The 23,963-nt window shown below is 39.2% G+C and overlaps 1 protein-coding gene across 8 annotated transcripts in view; it reads right to left on the bottom strand.

Annotated features, from left to right (window-relative positions):
• LOC126324633 (unconventional myosin-XV) overlaps positions 1 to 23,963 on the bottom strand; it is a 921,967-nt gene that overhangs the window by 216,284 nt on the left and 681,720 nt on the right. For all 8 annotated transcript variants that reach the window (XM_049995079.1, XM_049995082.1, XM_049995077.1 and 5 more), the window contains 5 exons: positions 22,974 to 23,084; positions 16,965 to 17,074; positions 16,388 to 16,485; positions 14,152 to 14,480; positions 5,638 to 5,825 (listed from right to left, as the gene is read on the bottom strand). In XM_049995079.1, the coding sequence (XP_049851036.1) occupies positions 5,638 to 5,825; positions 14,152 to 14,480; positions 16,388 to 16,485; positions 16,965 to 17,074; positions 22,974 to 23,084 (836 nt within the window). The remainder of the gene's footprint in view (positions 1 to 5,637; positions 5,826 to 14,151; positions 14,481 to 16,387; positions 16,486 to 16,964; positions 17,075 to 22,973; positions 23,085 to 23,963) is intronic.

The following is a 23,963-nucleotide window of genomic DNA, read 5'->3' on the forward strand; positions in this document are numbered from 1 at the left end:
CTAATTTCACAATTTAGGTCAATGGGAAGTACCCCAAAGGGTTTCATGAGTGAGTTTGCAAGTATCAAAAGATGTGATGTAAACTGCCATATCTTTTGATTGCATTGATGTAAAATCTTAAATTTATTACATTACCAAGGGCAATACACTTTAGTATGTGACATAAATTTCAGCTTGGAGAGAAAGTGTTCTTAACAGATGAACAGAAATGAAAATAACAAGGAAAATTTTGGGACCAATATAAGATGATGGAAAATGGAAATTAAAAAGTAACAAAGACGTTTATCAAAAAACAGAACGAATGTTACAGAATGAGGTAGAGAAGAGTTTTATTCTTTTAATTCTATGGACACCTAAACAGGCCAGCTGAAAAAAATAACAAAAATAATTACTAACTTTTTTGATAGAAACCCTAAACTATTCATGACATGGATCAAAGAAGTTGCAACAAGCCCAAGGAAACGGAAATGATGAAGGAAGAAATAGGAGAAAGAGTGAAGTTCTGAGCAAAAGCAAACAGTTTCAAGGCCTTCCAGAAGAAAGGAAATGAAGCAACAGATGTAATATGACCAGAGGAAAGAAGAGAACAACATTGGAAATAGAATGAATTCGTCATTCTGCGGCAGACTATGCACTGACGTGAAACTTCCTGGCAGATTAAAACAGCATGTCGGACCGTGGGTCAAACTTGGAACATGGACTCTACCAACTGAGTTACCCAAGAACAGCTCACAAACTGTCCTCACAACTTTACTTCTGTCAGTACCTCACCTGCTACCTGAAATACTTCACAGAAGTTCTCCTGCAAAATATGCAGGACTAGCACTACTAGAGGTAGGAGATGAGGTACTGGTGGAAGTAAAGCTGTAGATCAGTTGGTAGAGCAGTTGAACATGAAAGGCAAAGATCCAGAGTTTGAGTCTCAGACTGGCACACAGTTTTAATCAGCCAGGAAGCCAACATAGGGAAAGAATGAGAAACTGTTGGAAAGAAAGAAAGGAGAAAAGAAATAAGACAAGTTATTTTAGGTTGTCCTCAGTAGGCCAAACTAATAAAATAATAATAATACACATCAAGTTTATACACAACAATAGGAGTGATAATGTTCTGTATATACTAGAACTTCAAGACAAAGTTAGAAGTGGAACCTGGGTACCCACAGGGAACATGCCCCTGCACTGCCATCTACCAGGACAGAGCAGCTGGGACACATGATTTAGCACTAAGAGATAATCAAAGTAATATCACATTTGAATGTGATCAGTTTCATATTGTACTTGGTACATTTGGTAGGCCCAGATGATTATCAAATTCTGGTTCTAATTACAATAACTGTTTTTTATTCAGTGAAACATCACAATAGTCCATTGGCATATACAAAATTCTTGGAATAAACAAAAATACAGACATCATAAATGTAAAAGAGAGAGAGAGAATTTCCTTGCATAAAACTGAAAAAAATCACATCTAAGCAATAATTTTCTACCTACTGAATTAAAACTGTATGCTGGATTCAGATATGAGGCAAACACTTGCCTTTCGTAATGCTCTTAACACACGCATGATCTGATCACAATTCACAGAGTGTTTACATTTGGCTGCAAAGCAGGGCATTCATATATGAAAGAAAAAACTTTTGCTAAGCCATTACCATCTATCCTTCTTTCCACTGGTGCTAGTTCAGTAAGGAACACAGGAGAGCTGCTGTCAAATTTAGAAGACAATGTGACACAACTCTGTTGAATTTTCTACTCTTGGTGTCCATCTAATACTGTTGCAAGCACTTGATTTATACCTAATCAACTGCCTAAGATGGAAGCACTTGTGCATCGTTTTTGCACAGTAAAAGTTGGTTTTGATGTGACATAACGGACAATTTTTGCTACAACATAAAATTGTTTGAAATTATCCATCTCCTTCCACATCAGTCTTTTTACTTATATTTACTTTACTGGGTTTCATAATGTGGTTCAAGTTTTTGAAAAAGATTTTCTGTTTCTCCAACATCACTAATATTTATTGTAAGTCAAAATCACCTCTTTTTCAACTGATGTAATAGGTTTCATGGGGGACAGTGTCCACAAACTTAATCAGACCAAATCTAATATGAGTGCACTGCTTCACCTGCTTTTTGACACTTTTCTTAAAAAGCATTATGAAACTAAAGCGTACTTCCAATTATTCATGTGCAGATGATTTGGTTTGCAGATTATTTATGCATAATAAATAAATAAATAAAGTAAAAATAAAAAATAAAAGGGGAGAGAGCAAACACATCATATACTTGGGGACTAGCAGCACAGGCTGCTAGCTGCTAAGGGCAGCGGCGGACACTGCGCTAGACAGGTAACAGAAGACAACTGTGTCAAGCAGCGCCTGTGCACATACAGACATCTGACACTGATGCTGCTGCTGCTGCTGCCTGTTCTACAGGCATCATTCTTAATACATGTTTGAAAACATTTTGATTATTCATGTTTTTCGATTATTCATGCATCTTCTCCCACACATTACCCCAAATAACTGCTATGAGTTTAAATTTCTCAACAGAGATAACTTGTTTCGTCTAAAATATGATGTTTCAATTACTTTTAAATAATTAAAATCATAAAAATGTATTGATAATTTAGGAGATAATTTATGTTGACAAAATCCCAAAACTGTCTTATACTATTCAAAAGCGATTTTTAAAAATTGGTTTGGTCTACTAAGGACCACATGAATTAACTTATGTATTTGTGAATGTATGTTTTCCCGGTATATACAGCTGGCGAAGAGTTCTGGGGCTTCCAGCCGGATGGTGGTGTCTTCAAACTGCGACATTTCAACGAGTGACATATTCGTCATCTTCTGGCGGAGTGCGAGACTTTGCGGATGCCGGTCCCTTTATACCTGCATCGTGCCCCCTACCACCTGGCCGCGGGAGGCTGGGTCCAGAGGAGCTGACGGGCAGGGTGGAGGGGGAAGCGGGTGCGCCGTTCGTGTCTCTGTCAGAGCATTCTGGTCGCGTCTTGTGAGCTAGACGGTTCTTGGTACGTTCCTGGTGTATTGCAGCTAATGCTGGATTCCAAGCCGCGCTCAGTTGATAACCTTCGTCCCTGTTCACAAGATTCTCATGGGCCCGTACTTCTATTGATTCTTTAATGACGCTGTCCCAATAGCTCCGGGCTCGGCACAGCACCCTGGTGTACTCGAAATCAAAGGTGTGGTTTCCTTTGATGCTATGTTCAGCTATAGCAGATTTCTCTATCTGTCCAAGTCAGACATGCTTGGTGTGTTCCACGCACCTTTTCGAGATGCAGCGGTGCGTTTATCCAATATACTGTACACCACATTCGCAGGCAATGCTGTATATACCAGGTGTGTTGAGTTTGGGTGGGTCTTTAGCTGAGCCCAGCAGCTAAAGACACCACCACCACCACCCGGCTGGAAGCTCGAGAACTCTTCGCCAACCTATGTATTCTTTCTTTTCTCTTTTCTTTCTTTCTAGTAATTTTTCATTCTTTCCCCATGTTTTTCTCTTCTTTTTTCTGCCCATATTGCACTTGTCTTTTTCTTCGTTTTCTCCTGGAAACCTTTTACTTCTGCTCAGAAATTTTCTCTATTTCCTATTTCTTCCTCCATTTTTTCAATTTCCCTCAGGTCTGGTTTAACTTTTTTTATCTACGTCATTGATGTTTTGTGGTTTCTGTCAAGGAAGTTAACAATTTTTCCTGTTATTCTGTTTTCATGTAGCCTTTTTCATAAACTTATTTCATAATTTCCATTTCTCATTCCCATATTTTGGTCCCAAGATTTTCCTTATTATTTTCCTCTCCTTTTCTATTTCACCTGATTTTTTGACTGTACTTAATGAGAAACATTCCAATGCATAAAGGCATTCTGGTTTAATAAGTGTTGTAAGGCCAAAGCTTTGCATTTATGAAAATAGATTTCTTGTTATACAGGTCATTTATTAGTTAGCGATCATTATTATAACTACTTCTGTTTCATTTTTACATCAACATTTTTGTACTGACTTTTGTTTTTTATGTTTTTAACACTTCTATCCGTCACCAAGCTTCAGTCGATATTATAACATGATTTGCTGCGACCAGATTCGGCAATCTGTGAAGGTTCCCAAATAGCATTTTGGTCCACTGATTCAGGCTGAAAACTGGCTGAAATTGCACAAATGATAATCTGATTTGGAAGATACTTTGTAATTCTGGTGCAAGGCCTGGTTGATACCATAAGGATGATGTTACAAGTCACCACAGCACAGCAAGCTGCCTCAGCTGAAGGGGAGGCAGTTTTTACATGAATTTCTGCTGCTACTAGAAGAGCGAAGCAGGCAACAGGTGGTGATTTGGTTTGACAGTTTCACACAATTCACTGTGTGTATTTGTTTCTGAGTAATAGTACAGTGCTAAGACAATGACTTAGACACTGAACTGGAGCAGTATGTTTTTATTGTGTGGTAAATAATAAACAAATATAACTATTTTTGTTTTTTACCCACCAATCACGTCACTTCAGACATATGAAGACATGGACTCAAAACCTTGGTCAAAGCATATCTATGGGAGTTACAAATCTGATAAACTACCAAATGGGGCTGGAATTTAATAGTGGAAACTAAACATAGATACATCTCAGCAGGACAAAATAATCTTCCAGAATATGACCATTTTACAGTCATAAATATTCATTAAGTGCATATTTAAAAAAGTGCTGTGACTGATAGTGAGATATGAGTGAACAATGTGGCATTACATTATTTAATAAGTTATTTGTAAAAAAGTAAATCTAATGATTTCTTCTAACTATAAGTCTGTAAATATATGTGTATATGAATTGGCTTATTTTTAAATTGGTCTAAATTTGTAAATACTTTCAGATGTCCTATATCCTTGTAAAAAGAGATTTGCGGATGAATAAAGCTACTATTACTACTACTACTAGTACTACTACTACTACTACTACTACTACTTACAAGTGGGATTGTCAAGTTGCCTATAATTTAATGATGGATTTAGCCATTAAGCTACACTGTATAATGCAGCAACAAGAGCACCAATAAACAGCCTTGTCAGCAATGATCACGTCACAAATACATTTTCCTAGATTTACATTTCTGTTCCATCTCCTTAGAGTGTCATTACAAGACAATGAACCTGTCTTTAATTAGGTACCAACATTTTTTTACAGTCTCTATGCAAAATTATGTTTCTGAACACAAAATATGAAATATGTATGATGCTACAATGCAAAGAAGGATGAAGCTTATATATTTACCAATCACTGAACTAGGATCATGTGTAGCAGAGTTGTCAAACACACATAAATATAAACTTTACATTACACATAAAGCTGTCGGTGTTTAAAAGGAATAATTTTGTTAGTAGGTAATGCAGTTAGACAATAGAAAAAAATATAGGAAAAATAATGTAGGTATGGAAGGCTTGGAAAAATAATTCCGAGAGAAGAGTCAATGACATTTGTGATAAACAAGTTTTCAATGACCTGTTCTTGTTTTACTTTTCTAATAATTGTAAAAATAAAGCATCAAATGTAAATACACTGATTTCGTGTATTAAATACTGGATCATTTTCTGCACGTGGCACAGTAAATGGATGTGACCCAGTAGTACTTACTCTCAATACGCTCCATACGATCTGTCAGATGCGTTGATGCAGAAGAACGGCGGTCTCTGTCCATGAGTCGACTAGAAGCACCAACTTGCTGATAGGACGTATGCTGTTGCTGCAACTGCTGCTGAGAGAACCCTCCAGGTTGCACTGGAGGTGGTGGGGAACGTGGCCTCGGAAGAGCATTTGTATTACTGAAACAATGTTCCCAGTTAATTTTTCTGTTGTTCTGATTTGTCATCATTGCTGCTAAATGTTCGATCGCCCACTTTGCAGGATATATCACAATGACATGGAGTGAGTCAGTTTACAGACTATCAGCTTAATTTGTATTTAAATATGGCTGCATGATGGCCATTTACAGAAGAGTTCAAATAGCAAAAAACAATTTACGAATTTGCATATAACGAAAAACAATATTTCATTTAATAACACAAACAAGAAGGTAACAAGTAACTTCCCAGCAGATTAAAACTGTGTGCCAGAGTGAGACTCAAACTTAGGATCTTTGGCTTTTACAGGCAAGTACTCTATTGATAGCTACCCAAGCATGATTTATGATCTGTCCTCACAGCTTTACTTCTGCCAGCATCTCATCACTCACCTACCAAACTTCATAGAAGCTCTCCTGCAAAACTTGCAGGACTACCACTCTCGGAAGAAAGAATAGTGTGGAGACGTGGCTTAGCCATAGCCCGAGGAATGTTCCCAGAGTGAGTTTATCACTCTGCACCAGAGTGCGTGCTGATATGAAACTTCCTGGCAGTTTAAAACTGTATGCTGGTCCAAGATTCGAACTCAGTATCTTTGCTTTTCACAGGCAAATGCTCTACCAACTGAGTATCTAGAGAACTTCGGTGAAGTCTGGAAGGTAGGAGATGAGGTACTGCAGAAGTAAAGCTGTGAGAAAGGGTTGTGAGGCGTGCTTGGGTAGCTCAGTCAGTAGAGTGCTTATCCAGGAAAGGCAGGTCCCAAGTTCCGAGTCTTGGTTCAGTGTACAGCTTTAATCTGCCAGGGAGTTTCATATCAGCGTACACACTGTTGCAGAGTGAAAAATTCATTTTTCAAGAAAGTAACACTTTTGCACTAAATACGCAGCAAGTTTCTTTGGTTCAAATGGCTCTGAGCACTATGGGACTTAACTTCTGAGGTCATCAGTCCCCTAGAAATTAGAACTACTTAAACCTAACTAACCTAAGGACATCACACACATGCATGCCCGAGGCACGAGGCAGGATTTGAACCTGCGACCGTAGTGGTCTCGCGGTTCCAGACTGTAGCGCCTAGAGCCGCTCAGCCACCCAGGCCGGCCAAGTTTCGTTGGAAAAGAAGGTTTGTCCACAAGGAACTTTTTCAGATTTCTCTCAAATTTAGCTTTGCTATGAGACAGGCATTTACCATCATTGGATATATGATCAAAGATTTTTATAGCAGTATTATTCACCTCTTTTTGGGCTATCATAAAATGAAGAGTCTGACTTATCTCAAAACAGAATGGAAGAATGAATCACATCTGTGCAAAAGAACTGCAGATTACAAATGATTCGCAAGTTACATGGATAAACTGTCATACTACTCCTTAAACATAGCAAAAATTCAGATTTCTGAGGGCAACAAAGAAGCTTATCAATATTGATAAGAATGCTGTTCAGCTACTGTTTCACAGTTGTCTTTCCACTGTAGCTGCTTCCAGCTATTCCATTTAAATAAATTAGCAACACCTCTTTTGTTCTCAAAAGTTTTGTAAATAAATGGCTTAGAACAACCACTAACACAAGAATTGTGCTAAAAGAGAGAATTAAATACATCATCATATTACCTTCATCTTTAACAATGTCAGGAAAAGATAGATTGCTAGTTAATGCAAAGATGACATGTTAAGCTGCAGCCATCCACAACTAAAAGACACTTTCATATTAACTTCTGGCCACAGCCTTCGCCAGAAAAGGAAACACACACACACATTCATTCAGATAACACACAAAGACATTCATTCACACAAACAAGCACATCTCACGTACATATGACCACTATCTCCAGCAGTGTGAACCAGAATGCCATTGGAAGAGTGGTTTGATGCAGCTTTACACACTATTCCATCCTGTTCAAGTCTCTTCATATTTGTGTAGCTGCTATGAGCTACACAGCTTTGAACTGGCTTCCTGTATGCAAACACTGTTCTACATCTAGAATGTTTAAGTCCACACTTCCCTCCATTAACAAATTAGGTATTGTTTGATTCCTTAGGCTGTGTCCTAGCAATATATCCCTTCTTTTAGTGAAGTTGTGACATAAAACCTTGTCCCCCCAATGTGATTCAGTATTCCTTCATTGGTTACCTGACCTACCTATACAATTTTCAATATTTTCTACTTAATCTTTAACAAGTTGTTTGTGGATCAAACATTTCCTTTCTTTTACCTTGGTAAGAGGTCTGTATTACAGAACATGTTTTGTTCTCCTCTTTTGCTAGTGTGTAATCTTCTACAGTTTGGTAACTAGCTAGTTTGCTCTTTTAAAAAGCAATGAATGCATGGTAATATGTCCAATGTTCATGTAAAGCAATCACTGTACACAGAGAATTGATACGTATCAGCGAAGGACATGTGCTTATGGAATATTTAAGTAGTTATCTAACTAAACTGAAGATGTACCGGCAGGTAGGACCAACAAATTTTGTTCAGTGGGGAGACATTATCAGCAGTGGATATCATTCAGCACATCATAAAGAACAAAATGCAGAAAGTTTTACAGGTTATCAGAACCTAATCCAATACATATGAAAATATAATGTACAAGAAGTGATGTAAGGACTCTGTATTGTTTGACTGCACCATATACAATAAATCACTATAGTCCATCACAACAGCCAATATTCTGGCATTAGCACTTTATATGAAAATTTTACATAAACTAGTTGTTGGAAAAGGGATTCAAAGCTAAGCTTCATACAATTAAAATTAATTATGAGGAAATGACAACTAAGGGAACTATTTACAAAATTCTTGATTGTTCAAGTTTGGGCATTATTCTTCTGCCATGATTCACACATGGAGAAGGCTGAGGAGTCATGAGTTTATACAGCATACACTCGGCCAACTCCAGTCAGAGGCGTACTGACAAATAAACTGACTGTACTTTAAAAACAGGCTTGCTCTTAAACTTTCCAAACTCACCTTCCGAGAAACATAATATATTAATTACACGTGTATCATATAGAGACTATAAGGATAAAATTAGAAAAATTTGGGCTCCTACAGAGGTGTTCAGGCAGTTGCTCCTCCCATACACCATTTGCAAGCAGAGTAGAGAGTGGTTAATGACATTGATGCATAACACTCCCCCCTCCCACTAATCCGTTGAAGATTACAAAAATGAATGTAAACTGGCTATCACTGAAAATTATTTCTTATCAGTGCTGGTTATGTGATACACATACAGTACAATGTTGTCTTGAAATACAGGCTATATTCATTACGACACTGGTAAGCTACACTTTGGAAAAATGGTACATCAGCGGCAGCCGCAAGGGGATGCATGCAACTATTTTGACAGTATACATCTGCTTCTTATTTAGTGATATGAACTCATAAGCGACTGATGTTACAAGCAGTTAGCTTGCATGATAATTACACACAAAACTTTGCATTAAATGAAAGTTCCTTTATCATATAACATAGAGAGTCCCATTTTGATTATTTTGGTATCCCACCACACACTCTTGTATGTCAGATGAGGAGTTGTTTGCATTTGAGATATGGAGTGATTGGTGACTTCACTGTACATGGCATGAGTGTCACCTACATTGGTGCGTGCCTGTTTTGACCACACAGACTCCAAGGAAAGTTGCATGCTAGCATGAGGGCGGATCTTGTTTACTTGACCTATATACACTTTAATCAGTGTTGTAAATTCTTTGTGCTGCCACACTCTTACAGTTTCCATGTTTGTCCCGTGACAAGCCTTTGGCCTCTCTGCCCACCAGGGTGTTTTCACAGGCACCACACATCATGGTATGCACTCTCATTCCACATGTTTTTATTGGATGCTACCATCTACTTATGCAAGATATAACAGTTGTTGATGAGGACTTGCTCTCCAATATACATTTGTTTTTAGTGATAGTGTTGTATATTATTACCATCTTGGGCCCAAAGGAGGAGCTGCTGTAACAGTAGCAGTAACAACAACAATAATTGCAATAGCAGCAACAACAGTTGCAACAGCACCTGCAGTAACAGCGACAGGGACAAACGCAGGAGCTCATCCAATTGCTGATCACACAATTGGCGGCACAAGCACCAGCTATGCAGCCTCCTGTGCCGGGCCCATTTGCAGGTTTTTATGAGACCACGGATAGGTGGGAAAATTGTCTATGCAGGTTCAAGCTGTACAGCCAGATAAGGTGCATCACTGGCTGTAGATCAGAGTGCTTCATTGCTGTCGAGTCATTAGTTTGTATGACGTGGTACAGAAATTACGGCCCCTTCTGAGCTGAGCGACAGGGACAAACGCAGGAGCTCATCCAATTGCTGGTAACACGATTGGCGGCACAAGCACCAGCTATGCAGCCTCATGTGCTGGGCCCATTTGCAGGTTTTTATGAGACCACGGATAGGTGGGAAAATTGTCTATGCAGGTTCAAGCTGTACAGCCAGATAAGGTGCATCACTGGCTGTAGATCTTAGTGCTTCATTGCTGTCGAGTCTTTAGTTTGTATGAGGTGGTACAGAAATTACGGCCCCTTCTGAGGTGGCCGCTGCGGCCGAGCAGTTCTAGGCGCTTCAGTCTGGAGCAAAGCTACTGCTGCTGTCGCAGGTTCGAATCTTGCCTCTGGCATGGATGTGTGTGATGTCCTTAGGTTATTTAGGTTTAAGTAGTTCTAAGTCTAGGGGACTAATGACCTCAGATGTTAAGTCCCATGGTGCTTAGAGCCATTTGAACCATTTTGAGCCACTTATGAACTCTCAAAAAGTAGAATTTTCAGAATTGTGTAAATTACTAACACACTACTATGGTCAGCAAACGCACATATAGCTGACCACTAACAGTTCAATCAATATCAAAGTATCTGAGGCAGCTGTACGTGGAATGGATAGCTGAATTACAGTGGTTAGTATGTATATGTAATTTTGAGGATACCCAACGCAGCATGTGGTATGCAGACTGCCTAATTCACGATATGATGGTGCAGCTGGTGCCCAACAGAACAGTACAGACTTAAGTGTCAGCATATTTGGATCCAACATCAGATGAGGTAACACATATTGCAGAGCCGCAGAATTGATTGCAGCAGCACAAAATGTGGTTTCAGATGATTGGGAGGTGGAAAACTTGTCGAGTTACACCAGTGGCTCAGGTCCCCATCAATGGCCATTGAGACTTTAGCAACCATGTAATCAAGGTGGTTGGTCAAGTGTATAAACAGAATGGGTTCTGCGCATCCTGGTGCTGCAACAAAGGTGGGCAATGCCAGAGACTACTGTCAGTCTCTGCTACCAGTGTCACCCACTGAATTCACAAAAGATGCAGAGCACCATCCTTCCACAGTGTCAGAGTCACCCCTATCGTTATGACAGTCTTACCCAGATTGTTGGTCATTATGTGAGACGAGACAACAACTCTATTTCGTTGCAACTTGTTGAGGCTGCCTTATGCCAGGACATTCAGCAGCTGTGTGCAAGAAATGACAGTACCCAGCACTGCGCAAAAACTTTCTCATGTTTGCAATCAAGCCCATGAGTACCTCAGCAAGACTTCAGCCACACCATGTCATGACAGAGTTGTAGACAGCTGACAGTTGTAAAAAAGTTTCAATGAGATACAGCGACTTCATCAAGTCTAATCAATTTAGATATTTATCACCTTGCAGGTGGCCCAACTTACACTATCTCTTATAGTGGACAATGGAGTCCCTTTTGGCAATAACTAATAGTTGCAATGACCAGATACAAAAATGCGGAACACTAGCTCATGTGTTTGGTTGTAAATTTACAGTTGGCAGATAACATTTTTGAACTTGATGCTTACAGTATTTCTTGATTTGAACTGTTTGATACAGTAAACCTCGTCTCTCAGGCAGTCCCATTTCAGAACTTGAATGCATTGCTGCAGTCGTTCACGAAATTTTTTGTAAGGATGTGGGTAAAGCCACCAATTTTGAGTCCTGTATAACATTGAAACCTTGGGTTGTTCCTAAGTTCTGTCACATCCAACCCATGCAATTTACTAAGTGAGATAAAGTGAAAGCAGATCTTGACAGGCAGCAGAATCTTGGAATGGTGTCACTGGTTTCATCAAGCCAGTGTGCCACCTGCTAGTCGTGATCCATAAACCTAATGGCAATGTCGGACTTGGTGGCGATTTCAAGGACACTCAACACACCCCAAGCAGTTGCTAGCTAAGTTGGCCAGCAGTCATTTTTACAAAACTGGCCTCAGAGATACACACTTGCAGTTGCCACTGGATGCTGAGTTTCGACAAATTTTAGTATTAAATATTCCTTGTGCGATTTGGCAACTTACCCATTTGCCATTTGGTGTAGCTTCAGCTCCATGAATATTCCAAGCATTTTCTCGAGTAACTTATTAAAGACTTTCTGTGTTCCAACAATGACTTAGAAGGCATTTGGGTTACTGACACCATGAGTGAGACAGCATTTGCAAAATCTGTGTGCAGTTTATCAGTGAATTTTAAGGAATGGTCCTAGCTGAATCCTTCAAAAATGTAGTTGGCCTGCCCCTCCTGCCTCCCTCCCCCAGTGCAATATTTGGGGTACATGTAAATTATGCTTGGTATATGCCAGAACATATTGTGGCAGTAGAAAATTTGGCAGTTCCTAAGAATATTAGAGACATACAGTCATTTTAAAGCAAATATGCAAAATTCATTCCATGGGCTGCTCACTTTTGTCATCCAATAAATAACCATTGTAAGAAAGGAGTGACGTTTGTGTGGATGGAGGCATTCGGTCAGTATTCCAAAACTTGAAGCAGCATCTCTACTCCAATCTATGTTTGGCCATGTTCACCCCTGGTAAGCCTTTGACTCTGGCCACTGACATGTTTCAATATGGAAATTGCACTATGTACTCTCAGAAAAATCCTGATGGCTTGGAGCAGCTTATTGCAGTCAATTCTAAGATCTTGATGGCAGCACACAGGAATTATTCTCGGATTGAGAAAGAGGGCTCATGATCATATACAGAGTAAAAAAGTTTCATGTTTTCTTGTACAGCATCTTATTACATACAATAAGCAACTTATCTCACTATTTGGTCCCCAGCCCAAGCTCCCAGACAGAAAGGCACATTATCTACAGTGGTGCGCCATGTTTCTGAGTAATTATTCCTATGATACTCACTACAGCCCCACCTCACAGCACGCAAATGCGGACCCATTATCCCTGTGCGTCGACTGCAACAAGCAGGAGCCAATCTGTTTTGAGCTGGACCAGAATCTTCAGCATACCCTCAATGAATTTCCTTTGACAGTGCGGCACAAAATGGAATTCACCACCTGACCACATAGTCATTCCATCCATCATCAAACACAAATGTCTAACTGCTGACCTGGATGTTCAAATCAAGACTAAAGAAAATAGTCACAGTGCTACCTAGAGACGATGCCCTGAGTAGTTTTTAGGCATCTTACCAAACAACACCCATCAACATGTTCCTGTCTGGGAATTTGGTGGCCAGCAGGAGCATTTAAACTCAGATGAGTGTTCCTTGAGCCACTCTGTAGCAATTCTAGACGTGTGGGATATCGCATTGTCATGCTGGAATTGCCCAAGTCCATCGGAATGCACAATGGACATGGGTGGGCGCAGGTGATCTGATAGGATGCTTACCTATGTGTCATCTGTTAGAGTCATACATAGACTTTTCACAGGTCCCATATCACTCCAACTGCACATGCCCCACACCATTGCAGAGCCTCCACATGCAGTGTCCATGAATTCATGAGGTTGTCTCCATACCTGTATACATCCATCCACTCAATACAATTTGAAACGAGACTCATCCAACCAGGCAAGATGTTTCCATTATAAAGAGTCCAATGTCGGTTTTGACAGGCCAAAGCAAGGCATAAAGCTTTGTGTCATGCACTCATCAAGGGTACACAAGTGGGCCTTTGGCTCTGAATGCCCATATCGATGACGTTTTGTTGAATGGTTTGCATGCTGACACTTCTTGATGGCCAAGCATTGAAATTTGCAACAATTTGCGGAAGGGTTGCACTTCTGTCAGCAATGCAAGGTACACTTGTGAAATGCGTATGGGAAAATCCCCACTTCATCGCTACCTCGGGGATGTTATGTCCTATTGCTTGTGCACCAACTCAACAACTGCCCTAGACACTTGTTGTCCTATACAGGCATTGCCAATTGCAGTCCCGTATTCTGCCTGTTTACATATCTCTGTATTTGAATACACAAGCCTATACCAGTTTCTTTGGTGCTTCAGTGTATATTACCATAAAAATTTCTGCATTAGTTTAAAAATTAAATGTAATTTACCTCTGGGAATAGAAGCTGCTGGCCCGTGATGTAGGGGATGTATCGATGAAGTGCGGGGTGACAGGAGGTGGTGGAGGAGCAGGCCTCCAGCTGCTAGCAGCAGATGGTGCTGGCTTTGTGTCCCAACCAGAATTCGGTGTCACACCTGTATGCCTCTCCCATGGCTCACGTTCTCTTTCCCAGGTTGCTGTCTCCCAGCCACTCATGCCTATACTTTTCTCCCAAGCTGCCTTATCAGCCATTGCATTTGCACTTGGCCTATCCCATCCATTCGTGGTAGGTAGTTTTTCTTCTATGCGGTTCGGAGTTGTTTTTTCCATCCGCTCTACCTGCAAAAGATGCAACAGATTCATAGATTCCCTAGGAATAATGTATTGATAACGGTAAAATAAAATTTACATGTTTGGCTTTTAAAAAATGGTAATTAATGTTTTTATGGTTTCACATGAAATTCCAACTTCAGTTCCTTAAGAAACTGAAGTAAGTGTAGTATTCTATGTTAACAATTCATTGATTAATTTTATAATACAGAGGAACAAAAAAATATTGGAAGCAAATATTTTGTCAAAAGATTATTTTCACTTAAGCAGACAATGTAATTATTCAATGTAAACTGATGAGACAAACTCAATGGAAATACGAGGGTCATTCAATAATTAAAGAGACTAATTGGTCTGGGGAGAAAACTGTTAGTAGGGCAAGTTTGGTACTTTTATGGCTTTAAATTGGCATCACTGGGATGAGCCCTGCTCAGCTGATATATCAACATTGCTTTGTTTATAACCTCAAAAACACATTTCAAAATGGCAAGTCCACTTGAAATGTCCACATTTGTTGAACAACATTCTATAATTTGTTTTTTACTTGCTGAAGGCGAGAAACCAGTGAATATACACTGTAGAATGTCTAAAGTTGATGGTGAAGGTGGTTGTACGAATCGCGCAAATTTTTACAAGTGGGAAGAGCAGTTCAAAAATTATCGCGACTCAGTGACTGATGAACACCGTTCTGGCCAACCAGTTGCAGTTTCAGCTCCCTCACTTGAAAGTCGAACTGATGACATTATTTGTGTCAACCACTGTGTGACTGTGGAAATGATGGTTGATAAAGTTCAAGTTACTTCTGGTACAGTTCATAAACATTATCTGTAACAATCTGAAGCACCGTAAAACACGTGCAAGATGGGTTCCAAAGGAGGTGACGTGGCTATACAAGGAAACAAGGCTGAGAGTGTGCACAGAGCTAATGGAACATTATAAAAGAGAAGGTGAGCACTTACTCAACAAGATTTTAACTTGTGATGAAACTTGGGTTCCACAAAGCATGGAGTGGAAGCACAAAAACTCGCCTGTCAAGAAAAAATTCAAAACCCAAGCATCAGCAGGAAAAGTCATGTTGACGGGATACTGAAGGTCCAGTTTTTCCTGATAATTCGAAGAGCAGCAACCAACGAGCAGCCAATACTACTCAGATTTGTTTTTAAACAAGGTGAAGCCAGTCATGAGAGAGAGACATTGTGGATCTCAGAGGAGAAGTGTGATTCTCCAGCAAGACAACGCACGTCCTCATATAGCTCGACTAACCCGAGAAACCATTGACAAAACAGGCTGGAAAGTACTGCCTCATCCCCCTTACAGTCATGGCTTAGCACCTAGTGATTTCCATTTGTTTGGTGCACTGAAGGAGGCATTACGTGGGAAGAGGATCCAGGACAACGAGGACGTAAACAAGTCTGTGGGAAACATCAAGATAAAGGCTTGCAGCCTGTTGGAACAAGTGCATAAATGTTAAAGGGGATTATGTTGAAAAGTACAAGAAGTATTGTTTTGTAAAAATAAACACTTTTGTCCTTGAGACCAATTTGTCTCTTTAATTATTGAATGACCCTCATGTAATTGAACTTGGGGCAAAAAGTACTCTAAGCAAACATTTAACATAGCATTCCTGTCTCAACTTTTCAATTCAAGAATGTTACGAGAGAATTATACAATTGTCTATGATAACAAGTTTTGGATCTAAAGAGCCTCTTCAGAGACTGTACCAACTGCTTAAACCATTCTGTTAAAGATGTGCTTATGGGTTAAAAAAGAAGACAGTCAGTACTCCGTACAGAGAGATTGGGGATAGTTGGTGGAATTGACTTGAAAGTAGTGGTCTATCCTTATATACACATTATATTCTCTCTTGAATTTTGTATCAATGTAAAACTATGTCTGAATATGAAAAGAGGAGGTACCTGACTCCGGACAATATTTGTTTGTTGTACATCTGATCGTTCTTCCTTGCTAACACCTCGAATGTCTGCAATGGAGTCAACAGAGTCCCAACGACCGGCTAGAAGAAAATCAGAGTGACAATGAAACAGAACACATTTTTTAAATTCTATTCAAAGTTGAAATGTACAGTTTATTAATAACCATAGGTGTATTTCTGACAAATGAATAAATATCTAGTTTTGAAAGCAAACTGTATGATATATGAACAAGATTTAAAATGAAACAGGAAGTGAAAGATGCACCACTTATTTTCTTCTGAACAGGTTACAGGAATTTAATACTCTATGAATCACACACAAAAGAGAACAACACATACAAGAAACTGGTGCCAAAAACCAATTATGAGCCTGTTGCCACAAGTACGTTAACCATGGATGATAAGCCCTTCACTGTCCTCTAAACAGAGATAAAAAGCTAAAGTATTTTATTGTATACGTTGCTCATTCTGTCAGACAAATGGCATCCATCATTACCTTGCTAAAAAATACATAACTTAAATTTCCAATATATTCTACTGTAATAGTTAGCACAACTCACTCAGTTGCTGCTCTAGCATGTGTCGGCGATTATCTTCTAACTTCCTCACAGGACGAGCATCTTCTCGCTTAGCAGGAAGGACAGCTGGCTTCTCTGGTTTGTTACTTGCCCTGCTCAGATATTGAAAAGGGCATACAATATGCGTACTAAAACTCATTTTCAGTCTTATTTTCATAATAAATACAGCATTCTAGTGTGTTTCAAAATCTCATATGTACGAACAATAAATTATAAAAAGTTAAAGGAATTAATGAGTCAGTTGAGGAAACATATTCTATGAAATGGAAATAATATGTGCTACTTATAATGCTACACATTACCTGCTTAATGATCTCATCATCGAAGGACTATAAATATCATAAAAGGTCTGGCATCGGTGGCAAGAGACAGTGGTCATGTGTGTGTAAGTTGCACTTGTGTGAATGTGTTTGTGTTTTCTATGTTAGAAGAAGGCCTTTACGGCAAAAGCCCACGTTTAACAGTCTTTTTTGTTGTACTTGTCTGCAACTCAGCATCTCCTCTGTAAGGTGAGTAGTGATCCATCCTTTTTGTAATAATGTCATTTTAAAATGGAGAAGATAAATTTGTTAACATCGAGTATAGATTTAAGTGTCAGGAAGTCATTTCTGAAAGTATTTGTATGGAGTGTAGCCATGTATGGAAGTGAAACATGGACGATAACTAGTTTGGACAAGAAGAGAATAGAAGCTTTCGAAATGTGGTGCTACAGAAGAATGCTGAAGATTAGATGGGTAGATCACATAACTAATGAGGAAGTATTGAATAGGATTGGGGAGAAGAGAAGTTTGTGGCACAGCTTGACCAGAAGAAGGGATCGGTTGGTAGGACATGTTCTGAGGCATCAAGGGATCACAAATTTAGCATTGGAGGGCAGTGTGGAGGGTAAAAATCGTAGAGGGAGACCAAGAGATGAATACACTAAGCAGAATCAGAAGGATGTAGGTTGCAGTAGGTACTGGGAGATGAAGAAGCTTGCACAGGTTAGAGTAGCTTGGAGAGCTGCATCAAACCAGTCTCAGGACTGAAGACCACAACAACAACAACAACATGGAGAGTTACTTCAAAAATATTTGGTGCACACCAATGTAATATTACACGGGAAATTGTGAATGTCACAGGCTTTTTCTATTGCAACAAAGCTTGTAGTTACATCTATGGTGCCTTCATTTCAGTTAAGACAATCGTTACATAATATAGGCAAAAGTACACAATAAGATGAAACTCTAAATTGATGATATTGTGTGATCTTTCCTTTCACATGTTTTACATGAAGGTCTCACAAATGGCAAATTTTCTTCTCCTATTTTAAACTAGGATTTTAGTGGACAACAAGAGTGAGATATTTATTTGTTCTAAGTACTTTCCACTTATACGGCATTTTAATCCTTTGGATGATTTCTTGTTTTCCACATGCTTCATTGTTGTAATTTTTATTTAGTTTGACAATCTGCTATCAACTGAGGGCACACATTTACCATACAATATACCGATTTTAAACCTGACATTTTGTCGTACACTATTTTAAAATATTTGATCCCAGCATCATTGATCAACCTCTCACATTTCTGTGGCACTTTCTCTGTGATACATGGTAGTATGATGTTTATTTTCATCAACTGTCCATCACAATCACACAACATATTCACTGGAGAGGAAACTATAACTTGTGGAGTTACACTGTACTGATTAAAGCACTGTAGAATGTAAAAAATAAAATGAAATAAATAAAACTGTATGAACACTTGGCAATGGCTACATGCAGATAACTCATCATTTTCAGTGTATTGCACTGCTATAATCCAATACAAAAAGCCACAGTGGTCAAGCTATCCCAATCGCTACCATGAGTTGTTCCATTACACTGCACTTTAGTTACTTCATTGAAACTGCACTTTAATGATGAATAATGGAAGAATGTACCATATCATAGGAACTTCTATTTTGAGAAATATAACTATGTAAGTGCTGCATACGCTAACATATACCATTTTAAGCAAATGTTTAGCTTCCTGCCAAATAATGCCTCATTTATGTTCCTTACAAATTTCCTGTTCATAAGTATATGTTACATAGTATCGTTTTTACAGTGACTTGTTTCTGTAAACTTTTAAACACTGATTGTACACAAGAGAAATGACTGATTGGTGGTGTCATAACACATGTCCTGTAAACATGCCCCTTCTTCTTGCCAGTGTTTCCCACTTGTTTCTTTCTTTACTGATTCTGCGGAGAACCTCCTTGTCCCTTATCTTATCAGTCCACCTAATTTTCGACATTCTTCTGCAGCAACACATCTTCAATGTTCAGATTCTCTTCTGCTCCAGTTTTCTCAATGTCCATGATTCACTACCACACAATGCTACACACCTAACGTACATTCTCAGAAATTTCTTCCTCAAATCAAGATCTATGTTTGAAACCAGTAGATTTCTCTTGGCAAGGAATGCCCTCTTTGCCTGCACTACTTGTGCAGTCCTAAAGCATCAACTGCACACTAAGTAGCACAGCGTTGCAAAATGGCATCAAGATGCCGACCTGCATGCCAATGGAAAGAGCACGCAGCGCCACATCTCCAGGAAGACACGAGTTCAGCACCCCTATCAATGCTGATTTAACCAATCGCCCATTGCTGGTCGGCCCAGTTTGGCCGTAGGCTTTAAGAGCATCAGGACGCAGTAATTGGAAGATGTTACTTAGCCTGCTTCTGTGAGTAGTAATAGAGAGTAGAGTCCTTGTATGTAAGAGGCACAAGGTTAAAGAGAAGTTAAGTTTATTTTCTTTTTAGACATAAAGAGTTATATTAATCTTCAAGTGTTTTGTACAGATGATTTGGATTCCTGCAACTGGCCATCGCAATGTCCCTCCTTCCATGTTTGTGTCCAAACTGACTCCTACAGTAGCCGACACTACGTTAGTCTGCTTTTTATGTCCTTCTTGCTCTGTCTGTCATGGCTTACTTTGCTTCCATGATAGCAGAATTCCCTTATTTCATCTACTTCATGGTCACCAATTAAGTTTCTCACTAATCTCATTTCTGCTGCTTTGTCTTTTTCTAGCTTACTCTCTATACATATTCTATATGTTTCATTCCACTGAAGACAATGAAATTCTTCACTTTCTCTGAGGATAGCATGAACATTTCTTTTATTTCTGTCATCACTTCTTCAATGTACAGACAACAGTAGAGGTGAAAGGCTGCATCCCTGTCTTACACCCATTTTAATCCAAGCACTTTGTTGGTCTTCCAATCTTTTTGTTTCTTCTTGCTCCTTATACACACTGTATATTACCAATCTTTCCCTGCACCTGACACCTATTTTTCTCAGAATTTCAAACATCTTGCACCATTTTACATTGTTGAATGCTTTTTCTAGGTCGACAAATCCTATGAGCACACCTTGATTTTTCTTCAGTCTTACTTCCATTATCAAATTCCCCTCTGGTGCCTTTACCTTTCCTAAAGCCAAACTGACTGTCATCTAACAGATCCTCAATTTTATTTTCCATTCTACTACATATTATTTTTATCAATAGCTTGGATGCACAAGCAGTTAAGCTGATTGTGCGATAGTTCTCGCACTTATTGGCATATATTCCACAGACCTAGTTGAATAGTCATTTGGTTGCCACTTCCCCCAATGATTTGAAGAATTTCGATGGAATATTATCTATTCCTTCTGCCTTATTTCATCTCAAGTCTTCCTGAGCTGTAGTGTATTCTGGCTAATATTGGATCCCCTATGTCTTCCGCATCAACTCCAATCTTTTCTTCTAGCTGTTGTCAGTCAGGTCCTCCCCCACATAGCCTTCAATATACTCTTTCCACCCCTTCATTGTAATTCCTACTTATTTCATTCCTACGTGATTTGTATTGCTGTATTCCTGTATTTCTATGAGTATTTTTGTACTAACTTCTTTCATAGATCAACTGAAGTATTTATTGTCAAACAATGTCTTTCATAGATCAATTGAAGTATTTCTTGTCAAACAATGGAAAATCCAGGATGGAACGTAACAATACGAGAGAAGAAAAGTTGCTACTCACCATATAGCAGAGATGCTGAGTCATGATAGGCACAATAAAAAGATTCACACAGTCACAGCTTTCGGCTATTAAGGCCTTTGTCAGCAGTAGATACACACACACACACACACGCAAGTGCAACTTGCACACACGTCTGCAGTCTCAGAGTGTAGTTTCAGCTCTCCGAGACTGCAGATGTGTGTGCAAGTTGCACTTGCTTGAGTGTGTGTGTGTGTGTGTGTGTGTGTGTGTGTGTGTGTGTGTGTGTGTGTGTGTGTGTGTGTGTGTGCACGCATTTGTGTATGTGTGTCTCCTGCTGACAAAGGCCTTAAAGGCTCAAAGCTATGACTGTGTGAATCTTTATATTGTGCCTATTGTGACTCAGCATCTCCACTATATTGTGAGTAGTACCATTCCTTCTCTCGTATTGAAGTATTTCTTGTGTTACCCAATGTTTCTGCCAGCTACCTTCCTTGTACCTATGTTTGTCTGTCCAACATTCGTGATGTCCACTCCTGTTCAACTGAGCTGCCTGCTCTGGTATTCCCCATTGCAGTATCCACATCCTTAAAATGTGTCTCATCATTTGTCACTACTTCAGTATCCCACTTCCTTCCACACTGATTCATCCAAATGATTCTTTTGAACTTCAGTCTACTCTTCATCAGTACTAAATTTTAATTTGAATCTATATCCACTCCTGCATATGCTTTATAATCCAGTGTCTAATTTTGGAATCTTTGTTTGACCAAGATGTAATCCAGCTGGAATGTTCCCATGTCTCTGAGTCTTCCTCCTCTTGTCATTACCGAAGAGAGTTTTCATTATTATATAATGAAATTTACTGCAGTCTTTCTCTTCTCTCATTCCTACTGCCAAGTCCATATTATCCCATGAACCTTTTTTCTATTCCTTCCCTTACAACCAGGTTCCAATCCCCCACAGTTATTAGATTTTCATCTCCCTTTGCATACTGTATTTATGTTCAGGATCCACACAAACTTTTTCTTTCTCTTCATCTTCTGTTTGTGATGTTGGATCATCTAAGTGAACTATTGTTGTCAGAATTGGTTTGCTGTCAAATCTGATCATTACAACCCTATCATTCAATGGTTCACAGTAGCTCACACTCTGTCCTACTTTCCTATTCAAAATGAATCCCATGCCAGCTTTATCATTTCTGCTGCTGTTGATATTACCCTACAATAGTCTGACCAGAAATCCTTATCATCTTTCCATTTCACTTCACTGGTCCCCACTATATCTAGACTGAATCTTTGAGATTTCCCTTTTCAAATTTTCCAAGCTTTTCTACTAAATTCAGCATCTGACATTCCACACTCAGACTCGTAGAATGTTCCCCTTCTTTGGTTATTCCATCTTCTTATGGCAGTACCCTCCTAGAGATCCAAATGGGGGGGGGGGGGGGGCTAATCCAGAATCTTTTGCCAATGAAGAGATCATTATGACACTTTCTCACTCAATTACAGGCCACATGGCCTGTTGATATACATTATGTGTCTTTAATGCAGTAGTCTAGATTGTCTTCTGCATCCTCATGCTGTTGATCAACACTGATTCTTCCACCTTTTAGTGGCAGTATCCCACACCAAGAGCAAGAGAGTGCCCTGAACCTCTGTTCGCTCCCCCACCCTCTTTGACAGGGCCATTGGCATTTCCAGGTTAACTTCTTATGCTGGAAGCCTTTGGCTGCCATTGCTGATGACTTTTATTCAAAATTTAACAGTGGATTGGTTCAATTTTGGGACCCATGACACTTTGATTAATAGTCAAAGATGCTACCTCTAGACCACAGGCTTTGTATTGAAAGCATCTGTCATGCTATTATAAGGTAAACTGTTACCTACAACATGAAGCAGTGACTCTTATACTCTTCAGCAGAAACCTTTCCCTCTGACATAAAACAGAAACAGTCATTTAATAAGTTAAGCAAGCATATTTACCTGATACTATGATTTGCTGTCACCATTTCCAATTTTGATCGCATTTCACTGCTGATGCGGAGCTTTCCTATACTTCCTGGAACTGGACGTGAAGCACCCACTTCAAATGCCCTGCAAACACATGTGCAAATGCTGATTAGGCACAAGACAAACAGTAGTATGGGAAGGGATCATGTCTTCAAGGCACACACCAATTATTAATGAGCTAAACCTGGTTATTTTATGATAGCCTGTACCATTTTGAAGGTGTGACTGAAGTAAATAACCAAGTTCAATGAGAGAAATAATTGCTGTAAATACAATAAATCTGGATTTAGCAGCACCAAAGACACAATGGAAAGATAAGTAACCTTTCACTGTATATAGCAGGTGTTGGACAGAAGATAGGTGCATAAACAAGAACTGGAACATACTAAGTTGGCTTACAATTATTTGTTTTTCTTCTGATTAAGCACACATGAAAGTATATAGTTCTGGCACTGTGGCCCTATAGTTCATGCCAGGACACAGTGAACAATTATTTAACTGTTTATATATCTATCCTTTGAAGAAGGATACAAGCTTGTAACCTGAGATAACATGCTCTAGTAAATTATGAGACAAAATTGTTGCCCCCACTACAGCTTGTCCTGGGGTCTGAGTGAGCTGTCCTCTTTTTTAACCTTTCCCATTGCTAGTTCCAAAATGTGAGATAGTATCATCACTTTCACTTTTATATTTGTTAATTTTTATATGTGTTAATTAGCAGTACTCAACATTTCATCTCCTGAAGGCAGAACTGGCCAGCAATGCTGTCTCATAATTTATTACTTTTCTCGATTGCATTTTGCTACTACTAGTTCTCATTTACTGGCCTAGCCACAACTCAAAAGCTACCAAGAGTGGTTACTTTTACTCATTCCATCATTTTTATTTCACCCAGAATCTTCCCATGCTTCATTTCTGAAAAATGAAAGAGGGATTCCACGTCACCAAAACTATTACCTTTTC

The sequence above is a fragment of the Schistocerca gregaria genome, chromosome 2 (genome assembly GCF_023897955.1).
Source record: "Schistocerca gregaria isolate iqSchGreg1 chromosome 2, iqSchGreg1.2, whole genome shotgun sequence".
Lineage (NCBI taxonomy): Eukaryota > Metazoa > Arthropoda > Insecta > Orthoptera > Acrididae > Schistocerca > Schistocerca gregaria.